Source organism: Streptopelia decaocto, assembly GCF_964273445.1.
Source record: "Streptopelia decaocto genome assembly, chromosome: 1".
Lineage (NCBI taxonomy): Eukaryota > Metazoa > Chordata > Aves > Columbiformes > Columbidae > Streptopelia > Streptopelia decaocto.
The window spans coordinates 167,408,226-167,420,131 of record NC_138663.1 but is presented as its reverse complement, the minus strand read 5'-3'; the positions used below and the strand labels follow the sequence as shown (position 1 = coordinate 167,420,131).

The window sequence follows — 11,906 nt, the reverse complement described above, 5'->3', positions numbered from 1 at the left end:
TTAAAGACCCGCGCTGAGGGGGCCCCGCCGCCCCCAGGGTTACTCGCGGAGATCCCCTCCGAGGCGGCCCCCGCCGCCCCTTCTCCTGGGCGGATGGCGGGAGAGTCGGGCGGCTCTTTGTTCCCGCCGTCTGCGTGTGCGCGGCGCTCCGGCGCGGCGCTCCGGGATCCCACCCGCGTCCTCGCCGCCGCTGACGGGAGACGCTGAGCGCGGCGGCGGAGCGGGGGCGGGCAGCGCAGCGCAGGGCCGGGCCGGGGCCCCAGCGCGGCGAGCAGCGCTCCCCAGCGCTCCCGCCTCCCGGGCGCTGCCCTCCGGCGGCGCGGCGGAGCAGGTGCCGGCGGCGGCGGGTCGGCGGGCAGGATGGAGGCTGCCTTGCTGAAACCGGCGATGATGGCGGAGGTAAAAGGGAGCGGCGCCGGCCCCTCCGTGAGCGCCGAGCTGGAGGTGAAGAAGCTGCAGGAGCTTGTGCGGAAGCTGGAGAAGCAGAACGAGCAGCTCCGGAGCCGCGCCGCCGCGGTAGCCGCCGGCCCGCCCAGCCCGCACCTGCTGCTGGCCCCGCCGCCGGCCACCGGCGGGTTGCGCCCCGCCAGCCCACCCTCCGTGGCGGGCGGCGGGGCCGTGCCGTGCATGCCCAGCCCGGTGCCCACCCTGCTGTGTGCCGCCGCGCTGGGCCCGCCGGAGCCCCTCGCCTATTTCAAGCCCTCGCCCGGCCCGCCGGCAGCCGGCGGCGGGGGACAAGAAGCCGGCGGAGGCGGCGGTCCGGGGGCGGCGGCGGCCACGGTGCTGGACGAGGTGGCGGTGCTGGAGCTGGAGGACGGCTGCTGCGGACAGGACGAGGATACATGGTACATGCGGCTCGGCCCTGCCCTGCCCCCGCTGCGCCCCCCGGCCCCAGGTGTCCTTCTGCCCCCCAGTTCCCGGTCGGGCTGGCGGCGGCCGCTGCCTCCCGCAGCGCTCACCCCGCTGATGCTCTGCAGGCTCTGATTAGCATTAGCCCCCAAATCCACTTGATCTCGTTCTGCTTAAACTTAAATCTGAAATCTGGCTTTTTTTTTTTTTTTTTTTTTTTTCCTAAAACCTGGCATCAGTGCGGTTAACCCCACCGACCAAAGGGGGCTGTGTCCGGGTTGGGGCTCAGGTGGGGGCTTTACCCCCCTTGGCGGGGGATTTGTGCTCGTTTTCCTCTTTGAGGAAGATCGTCTCTCTTCAATTTCAGGTCTCAGCCTAGTTTCAGCCTCCTGTTTACATAAGGAATTAAAAATAGCGGAATTGTTCCGGGAAAGCCTTTCTCTAAGCAGCGCTGCCTTCCCATCCTAAAATCTCTGCCCAATTGTCTCCCATCTTCAGGGATTTGGGAGGGCTTTTGTCTTTTAGACATTGATCTAAATGGTTGGTTGTGTATCTTAAGCGCCCATGTAGCTCCGAAAGGCACGGTTGGGTGCTGGTAAATTGAATAAAGCAGAAATGAATAGCAGGCGAATAAAGCGGAAAATAAAATCGACCTAGAGGGATGATTATGCTCACTTAGAGATAGAAGGGGAAATTATAGACTGAGGATATAAATAAATAAGTGAGCCTGGTGCCTCAAAACTTGTCTCAGCAACGTGGAAGAAGAGACTGTCCAAAGACTGGTGGAATACTGCCTGAATCACTGAGTGTGTAACCACGTTAAACATAGTTGATGTTTAGTTGTTTTAAAGTGTCAGTAGTCGAATATGCAGTATGTATATTTAAATAACTGATTTAAATATCTGTCAAGGCTTCAGTGTCATTTTTTTATGTGGTTAGTTTTTAGACTGAGCTGAAGTTTACATCAGCTGAGGATAAAATACAGTATAATGCAGCTGAGGTGCATCTAAACATCCTTATTTTGGTAGCAGACAAAGGATTTAAAAAATGACATAAATATAAATAAATATAATAAATATTTAGTGAATGCTGGTTGTATGTGCTTCATGATATAAATAATACCTTGCTGCAGTTTTGCAAAATTTCTTTTGAGAATGATCAAGAAATTGTATGGAAATCTTTGCCAGTGTTGTTTCATTATGTGCAGCACTAGCCTGCGTGGGGCTGTTCTGGGGTTGTCGATACTGACTTGACTCAAATTTTGCCTTGATCTTAACCCCTAACTATCCATCACATTAAGGAATATCGAATTTGTTTGATCCCATCCTCTTAAACAAAATGTTTTCTGTGTTTATATTTTGGGGCAATACAAAGTCAGCATTTTTTTGAGTGCCTCAGTATAGTTTCCTATTTGATTTGTGCCCTGGAAGCAATCCTAAATGCTTCTTGGGGGCCAAAACTTGCTTTCATGTCACACAGATATGTGTCCACAGAAGAATTTCATGACAGCGAATTGTTAACAAATTTATTCCACTAAGAGTGAGTTGTTTTAGCTGTTGAATGTCTTTGGTTCAAGGCTGAATCTCCATCCTTGTCCATGAAAGGTCAGCTGTGTCATGCCAGCTGCTTGGGGCTTTTTGTAATGTCAGTCTTTAAAGCAGACTGTTATCTGGAAAGTCGAAGACCAGTTTGTATCTTAGTTGTTGATTAGTAATTTGAGGCCTTAAATACCTTTGCTTTTTTTTTCTTTCTTTATCTGCAGTTACAGAAAAAAAAAAAAAAGTAAAATTAGCATCATTGCAGACAAGTCAGACCTCTTTTGGCTGTACAGCTTTTTTTACACAAATGTCTGATCACTGAGAATGATCAGTCACATGTTCAGCTTTTAAAGCACTTCTGCAGGTTAGCAGGAAAGCTGAAAGATATTCCTTTTTTTTTTCCTTTTGTTTTTTCTCAGTATCGTTTTTTTTAATGTGTAGCCAGGAACCGCAGGAAGTCAGGGGAAATGAGTCCTCTCCTCAGAGAAATTCAATAGTTGATGTCTGCTGGGATTGCCATGAGAGACGGCAGTCGCCACGAAGATATTTACTCCTTGTGAGATGGATAGAGAGTGCTGACTGTCTTCATGGGTGTAATAAGAAGCATGGAGCGGACATTGGTATACCACTCCTCTCAGGGGACTTGGGTAGCTGGTGAGTCAACACCTTGAAGGTGAGAAGCTGTTACCTGGTCCCCTGAGGAGCTCAATCCTTTTTTTTTTTTTTAATTTTGATTTTTTTTTTTTTTTCTGGTCTTGCCTTTTGCACCCCCTGTGTGGGCTCCAGATTCCTTTGCAGCCCATGGAGCTTTTTGTTGCCTGAGAATCTGCCTGTGGCTGCCTGCAGTCCCATCCATCAGAAGTGGTCAGGTCAGGGAGCTGCAAGCCATCTCCAGTGGCCAAAAATAGTTCCCTTCCTGGGAGATCTGCGCCCTCCCAGGTGAACCGGTGTCTGCTTGTGTCCACTAATCTGCAAGGGCAACAGCAGCAACACAGATCCCAGCTTTAAGAATTTTCCCATGAAACCAGCTTTGATACCTGGCTTCCTTATGTGCTTGATCATCTGATTAGTTGCTTACTGTTGTCTGAGAATAATGCATATACACTAGCTTTTCTTGCCTATTTTTTTTTTTCTCTGCTGGAATTGAATATCTAAATTGGATCTTCATTGTTTCCCAGGAAATGTTGTCTAATCTTTACAAATCTGACTTGTACGACATTTGGTTCATCTGGGAGAAGAGACTGTGTATGGAAAATGAATTATGATCAGCAATCTCACAAGCTGATTAAATTGTTATAGGCAAAAGAGTAAAAACAAATACTGAAATTGTCTAATCTCTGGTACAGGTAAATATAAAGAGGAAAACCAACAGCATCTTTGGTGTGTGTATAGCACTTAATGAACTTGAACTTTGGGGAGTGCTGAAATTGAGACAGTAGTAATGATGAGATGGAAGCTTTTTATGAGAAATCTACTTCAACTTTGTTTTTATGTGCCAGACCTGTAGAGTTCATATTTTGCCACCTACTTTTCTGAGGAGGGAAGAAGAAAACTAATGTAAACTCTTCTACTTTGGAATACCTTTTGTTATTAGAATATCATATTGCAAGGCTTTGCACTGTTCTACATTTTTAATGGGGAGGAAATTGAGAGTATAGAAATAAACTTTTAAGTATTGCATATCTTACTGATATTTGTGTGGTTTTTGGTTAAGGTTGTACATCTTGCCTACCAAGACTCTCACTCCTCAAGAGAAATCACTGAGTCCTCTGCAGTGGTGCAGGCGTGTGCTGGATAATCCAAGTCCTGAGATAGAGGCTGCAAAACGTTCCCTGTGCTTTAGACTAGAACAAGGTAATCTTATTATTTGAATTTCTTTGCTAGTAAGTTGGGATTTTTGGTTGGGCAGCTCGTGTTTGTTGTTTTTCAGAATTTAGCAAGCTTTACAAATAGCAGACATGCATGTTTTTCCTATGTATGCGTCTTCCTCCACTACATAAATGCTAACAATTGTTTGATTTTTTTTTTTTCCGATTGTGCATTTTTTAAAGTGTTCTGCTTTTTTTTTTTTTTATTCCTTTCTTCCCCTGCATAACTTTTGTTTTTAAACCTGGCAGTTTTCGTGCATTGCTTAAAATAGCAGACCTCTTGGCAAGAAAGCTTTGATGCTAGCTTTACTATTGGTATCTCTATTGAGATTTGAAAGACAGTGTTTTTATTTTTGTTTTTTTAAAGCCAAAGTTATCATGGTGCTATACATTTTTAAAGACTTATTTGTCCCCATCTAACGTAGTGTCAGGACTTTGCTAATTATAGGACAGACCAAGAAGAGCTGTAACTTGACTGCTAGCACTGCTTTGTTGGGCTCTTAGTAGTCTCAAGTACTGGGATCGGTTTGATTGCAGTTTGGTGCCAGTGAACTTGTAGAGTTATATCTGGGTGTGCTGAATTTTTGTTCTAAGTAAATATCAGCCGGCTTTAGTTTTACTTTTTTACCATCTAGAGTCCTATTAAGATTGTACTAAGTGTTGTTGAAGAAAGTGATTAAGGTAGGATATTATCTTAAGGTTCATAACTTGCTAGGAGAGAAGCAGCAAATGAATATAGGAAGATGACAAGAGAAGGAAATAAAGATGATGACGTTATGAGCATATGCTTGTATAAACTATCTACAGCCATCATTAAGACAGATTGAGCATGTTCCTGTATGCTTTGGAGGATATAGGTAGCTGTGGGTTAGTCCTATCCAAAATCAGGCATTTAACTGAATCAGTCTCTGAAGGCATCTGTCTCTTTGCACTTATAAAAGATTATACAGTGGTTATTGTCCTAGCAATATTCAGTTGAGGTCATTTGCCTAAAGTTAGGTGGGCCAAACTAAGGTTCCTGTGTTTGGAATCTTTCCACCTAGCTTTGGGGTGGAATTTGGGTCACGATTCCGACACCCAAGTTCAGGTGTCTGTAGTGTGAGCAGAGTGTTCATGCTTGGTGCTCAATGGGAGTTTTGACCACACAGTCAGAGGAACCTGGGGAGTGCCTCAGGCGATGAGGTGTATGTATTGGCCTTAGGATGAAGTCAGTAGCTCTCCAAGACCACTGATGATAATGGGAGCTTGGCACTCAAGTCCAATCTGGTCACCTGAAGTAGGTGTAGGTATAGGTCTGGTGTAGGGCATCCCAGTCTGGGGCTGAATCCCAGTGTAGCAGCTCCATTTAGGTTACCCCACACAAGCATCTAGTGCCTTTTGGGGTGGTCTCAGTTACCCTAGCTGACCTCCAGCTTCCACTCAGGATGGACAGAGGTCCTGTGCCTTATCTGATGTTCTCTGATGATACCTTGGCCTCCCAAGGGCCTCTCAGATGGGCCAGTGCATGTAGGTGTGGGCAACTGAATCGAGTCTGTAATGTGTGTGTAGAAAGAAGCCAGAGGAGCGTGTGACCTATTTTTACCTTTCAAGGTATTATTTAAATGTAATAGGCAATAAAGACATTAGAAAGGCAAAGTTAGTGTTTCAAATTAAAGTCACTCTCTGGTTATCAGTTCAATCTCTCTCTGTGCAGAAGTCACAGCAAATGACATATATCACAGAGTTATGTTGACAATGAGTTGCTTTGATCCATATGTTCTACATGAGGTGATGGGTTAATGAATTTCTTGGGCTCTATAGAAAGTTTCTGAGAAATTATATGCCACATACAAAGCCCGTTATAGGAACAGTATGTTCAAGGACGGAATGGACTCGTGGGACTGATGCTTCTACTGCAGCAATTCTGTGCTAAAATTGTTTTAAATAATTATCCAGTTAGACTTGATTAACTCTCATATTTCTAAATATTTCCTTTTAATCACCTATATCTTTACAAATAATATGTAATAAGCAAATGTCATGTCTTACCCTGACTTTGTCAAAATTAGCTTCACAGTATTTATTTCTCAGTTTTGGAACCAGATATGTGATTTTTGTAAGAATCTAATAATTCAGTTTTAAAATACAAGAAGCTTTCTGTAATCTGACTTTCTTAGGATTTCTTTTGCAGTCTACTCTATCAGTAAGTGTATATGTATGAAGACATACACATGATTTTATTCTAATTTTGAAAGTGACTCAGTAAGAAAGGCATTTTTCTCTGGTACTAAAGCTTCAAACTTTGTACTTGTAAGTTGAACAGCATTTTCATCCTTTAGCCATACACTTTGAAAGTGCATTTTAGAGGGATTTTGAAATCTGGTCGTGCCTTTTATGTTTGCACTGAGTCAATGGTAACACTGATGTAGTTAAATGGTTTTTGACTAAACATTTAAAAACTCTTATAATGTGCCAAGCTGAGATTTCTGAAATTGCTTATAGATAGAATTCACTTCGTAATTTTTACCATGGTACATCAGCCAAAAATTAATCCAGTTTAGAGTCTCGTAACTCTTTAGGCACTTATAGTGCTCATACAAATAAAAAGCAGTAAAAATTGATTTTTGGCTGCAAAGTCAGCATATCTGAATAAGTGCACACAGAGAGAAGGGCTATGAGCCAAAAGGAGTAAAATTTTGCCAGGCTGTTTTTCTGACTTTTAACTAATTCCCATTCTCTTCTTAAGATTTCTACATCAGTGCTCATTTATTCCTGCTCATGTAAGTTTTCCTTATTACATTTTATCCTGATTTTCATAAAAGTATTCCTTTGATGCCTGAAATACGCCAGCATTAGAATAGCTCTTAACAAGGCTCACAGTCTTGTGAGAGGCTGCTGGCAAAGTAATCCTAGGTGGTGAAATAATACAATGACTACTTGGTCTTTCAGAGTGGAGAGTCACTCGAGGGATGCTAGTTTACTTTTCACCTTGTTGTGCGCACAAACCTGTTTCTTTTCTGGTGAAAATGTCTGCTTTAAGTATTTCATGGTGGAACTAAGATTTCATCTTGGCATAAATCTTTAAGGGTATGAGCCACTGGTGGTTCCAGAAGGTGGTTCTTCTGTGAACCACTGTGAGAATGTGGAAAAGCTTCTCAACATTCCTCTGGTCTACCACAAAGTAGGTAAAGCTTATATCTAGTTCATAATGAGCTAGGCTTATTACAAGCCCTATTTCTGTGGATTAAGCATGCTAGCTTTAAGGAGGATGAAAGTTAAATGTAACCTCCTATGAGGTTTTGGAATTGTTCCTGTTCCCATGAGCAGTTCTGGTGTTGAGGTAATATTTGTTTGTGTGGGTTGGCTGATTTGTTTGGTTTTTTTTACCCCTTTGTGGCCTGACCTGGATCACTTATTTCTTTTTGCTCTTGTTTAGTCATCTTTTGTTTGAAACCTTTCTGCTTCATTTTGTTTACAGCAGTTCTATATGTATTGTAGGGTCAGTTCATTCTCCCTTTTTTTTTTAATCTTGCTGACTATTTTACTTCATTAGATTCATTCAAAGCAACAAGGCCACATAACAGTCTTAACGGTGTGATGGAGCTTCTTCTGTATTTTCTTGGTAGTACTTGGAGATGTTGGGACATGTCAGCGTGCAGCCCAGTGAGCAGAGATGTGATGTGTAAACTTGCTCGGTGGTGCAGATGGGTATAACCCTTCTGAAATTGATGGGATGGTGTTGACTGACATGCTGGCTGAAGATGCTCTGTATAGCTTCACTCCTGTAAAATGCTCTCGAGCAGGCGGTTGGATAAACTGAGAAGTTAAGAGGCTTAGCAAGGAGCCAGTCTGTAGGAGCTCAGCTTTTATGCAGGGCTTCAAAGCATGTCTCATCCGCTTCAGCCTTCCAGACAGAAAACTCCTCTTTCATGGAGAATATGAAATATTGGCTAGATTCAGAGTTTGGCATAGATGATTCCTTATTCAGAAATGCTGCCTCAGATGTTTAAAAAGACTAAGCAACAGAAGTCCGTATGTAGGCATTGCAGTTGGCTGCAGTAATTTATAGTTTTAAGATTAAACTCTCCTTTGTTTCTTAAAATGAGAAATGTGCTTCAGGATGAATGTTTTTATGTCATCTGTGGATGATAATGTGTGTTGTGAAACAGACCGATCATAGTTTCTCTTCAATTGCTTGTGATTTCACAAACCCCAAGAATCTCATCAGTAATATTTTAGCCTTTATTGTGCTGGATCCCAGTGTCACATGTCAATGAAGTTTGATGTCTAAATATACAACATGACCGGAAAAAAAAAAAAAATTAATTTGACTGTACTATATTTTTTTACCTGAAAAAAAAAAAATCTGAAGGCTGGTTATGCCCCAGACAGAAGGTTTTACCTGGATATGCAACTTGTTGCTTGCACAGAAGGAGGTGAGGTTCTGTTCCATTCTTCTAATTCTCTTCCATTTCCCAAAGGTTCGAGGGCAGTTTTTTAGTTTGAATTCGTTAAGATATAAAATACATTTAATAAACTGCGAAGAATAGAATTGCTATCATAGGGAACTTCTATGCTGTACTCTGTTAATGACAAAAGCGAACAGAAAATACTGTACATGGATGAAAGCTTTTGTTCTTTATGCTTGAGCTGGATCTGCACTGGTGCAAGGTGAGATTTTTTTATTACTTTGAAATAGGTTTAAGTTTATTTGCTGTCCATTGATGCATTCGTATGTTGTGGCACTCAGGACTGGATAGATAAGATTTAATACAGTTTTCTTGTCCTTATTTTTCATATGTAATAGAGATTGAAGTTTTATGTAAATTCTTCTGGGGTAGCAAATGATAACATGCTAAAGCTTGCAGGTGATTGAATTGTTGTTTCCATCATAAATAATAAAAGATCTAACACTCTAGAAGGAATGAAAGAAGTGGCACGACTGATTTGGTTCCTTTTTCTGCATGTTGCTGATGTTAGTAAAAATAAGAAAAGGTGGTGAGTAGCTGTAATTCCTGTCAGCACCTGAGCGCCTTTTGGGGAACAGGACATCTCAGAGGATGGGGTGCACAGCTGTCTTCTGCTGCAGTACAGGCTTAGTGCCTGGAGCACATATATACTTGCACCGGAGTTATTTCCTATTAGCTTTCATTTATTTGACATAACCTGTTGCAACAGCTGCATAATTCCAAGCAGTTCTTAGAGGTTTTGCAAATGCTGATATCACTGGATTTTCTAACACAGCTGCTGAGGATGATTTGTAGGTTTCAATTGGGGAAAAACTCAGTTTTGATATTCTACTTAGAAGCATGTGCTTGCATTTCAAACAGAATATCTCTCTCTACCACTGGAACATTTTTACTCTGCAAGTACACTTCAAGACAGAAGTGTTTGATTGAAAACCCTTATGGCAACAAATGCAGAGAAGATCAGACGCTTCACTTTTTATTAATTTCACAGATATTCCTTGCTGTTTTAATATGTGTCTTAGATACTACTTCTACTTTTTATTAAATTATAATATGCATACTATTTAAGAATTTTATTTCTTATTTGAAGATTGATCATTGTGCAGCTTATAATTAAATGTTTTCTTAGAACTGACTTCTGGTTGTCATCATAATTACAATTGCAAGAAGATGCTGAATGCTGAAGCTTGTAAAGGTTGGTAGAGAGGTAGTGTTGGATCTTACCTCAGTTGAGAAGATACCCATCCTGTTTTAGAATAGAAGCGTTCTATTAATCCATGCTAGCTACTGAGCTGGGATTATCAATTCATCATGAGTTGTTAAACAGCTAGAAACACTGTCAGATTTTACGTGAGGATTTCAGTAGGCTTACTTAAAGTAAGAATAATTCATGCTTGCAATGTAGGCTCAACGTCTGCAAAGCAGCCTATGGCTAAAAGCAATAGTAGTAGCATCAGCCCTGACAGTTACGTTAAAAATAGAGGCACAGTTAGTGTTATCCAGCAGAGTACTAATCACTGGTTTTTGTTTCCAAAGTATGCAACTACTTTCCTAGATAGAAATTGCAAAGAAACCTAGGTTTTGTTAATGGACTTGACAGCTTATCCTCTGAAGATACTTTTTCTATGGACAAGAGGATCTTTTCAAAACTGGGCAGTTCTGGAAGATGTAATTTGATTTTTGCTCCTGATAGTCTACATGTCTTGCTTATTGTTTCCTGGTCTGCATGTTATTGTTATAGCTTTTGTCTTACATTCTGACTTTCTTTCACTGCCTGTTTTTGATGTCTGCAGAAGAGAGGCGGGAATAACATTTCAGAATGCAGACAAGCCTCCCCCATGTGGTTTATGGAGGTAGCACTGCTTCTTTACTAAAACGTTATTTATATCTGTATTTTCACATTCAGGGAGCACTTTGGATCTTTTTTTTGATAACACTGCATCATCTGGGAAGCTGTTGTTCAGACTGTTTTGTGCCATGGCCCCTAAGTATCTTTTGGTTGGTTACTTCTGGGATATAGTCCACAGTCCTGTAAATGTGCCATACAGTCTTTCTCCTTGGCAGCTGACCTCTCAGTCTAATAAATTAGAAATACTTTGTTGAATACTTTATGATTGAAATATTTGGCTACGAGATGTTACAGAAAACTGATATGGGTAACAATTGATTTTAAAGTGATGTTGAACTGATAGTTTAGATATTATTTATTTCATTGTTTTATTTGTTTTATTTATTTTGTTGTTTACCAGAATTAAAAAGTAATGTAAATCAAAACACGAGATATGGATTTTGACCACCTTTACCACTTCTACCATGTAAAGTACCTGAAAAGGGATTCTATCCATCTAGCTGAGCTGAGATTGTATCTACCTTGTAACACCAGATAAATCTGTATGGTAATACTGTTTTGAGATAGCTTTTAATTGAAAGCAGAAGCATGGAAGTACAGCTGATGGCTGAACATACTCAACCCTGTATGCTGCAGAGGGGCATTGCAAATGCATTCTGACTTGGAACAAATACGTTTTCCCACCTATGGAAAGAAATCCAGCTTCTTTTGTATTAATTTGTCTTCATCATGTAGTACCAGTATTGATCTTGCTACCTCTGCTCTATTAAATCAGGATGAGATGCCTCATACCTGGAAGTGCGCATTTCAAAAATGGTTACACATAGAGGTAAAGGTGGCTAACTTTGAAGATGTCCTCATGTAGTCAGATAAATTCCACTATAAGAGTCGATGAGTTGTATTCTCTGCTGCATAGGAGAGAAGGTCAGTTAATTTCTCGCTTAGTTTTATCTGCAGCTGCAGGAGAATAGATTATTTCTGACTAAGTATGGTAAGCGTTAGTAAATAGAGAGCTTTTGTAATTGTTGGTACTAATAGTTATATGATTAATTTAATCTAACATGAGTAATTAAAATTAGATACCTAGGAAAAAAAACAAAACAAAGCAAAAACCAAACAAAAAACTAGTTGTCTGTTGACTCTGAAAAAGCCAAAGGGGCAATTTGTCCCACCTGTCTTACTCCATCCGTTCTTAAGCAGTTGTCTGATCTGAGTCTGGAGATAGTGATTTCTCTCTACTAATTAGAAAAAATAACTTGGGTAGTACTTAACATTGGAAGGAATTAGATTACAATATTCCTTTATAATTTTAACAAGTCTTAAATACCCTCTGCATTTTGCAAGAACAGCACTG

The 11,906-nt window shown here is 41.2% G+C and overlaps 1 protein-coding gene across 1 annotated transcript in view; it reads left to right on the top strand.

Moving 5' to 3' along the window:
• Positions 1–360: 360 nt before the first annotated feature.
• The window catches only part of SLAIN1 (SLAIN motif family member 1), a gene marked incomplete at both ends in the record, with an annotated part of 51,153 nt that continues 39,607 nt past the window's right edge, over positions 361–11,906 (top strand). The window contains 2 exons of the mRNA XM_082062258.1: positions 361–845; positions 4,102–4,241. Of these exons, the coding sequence (XP_081918384.1) occupies positions 361–845; positions 4,102–4,241 (625 nt within the window). The remainder of the gene's footprint in view (positions 846–4,101; positions 4,242–11,906) is intronic.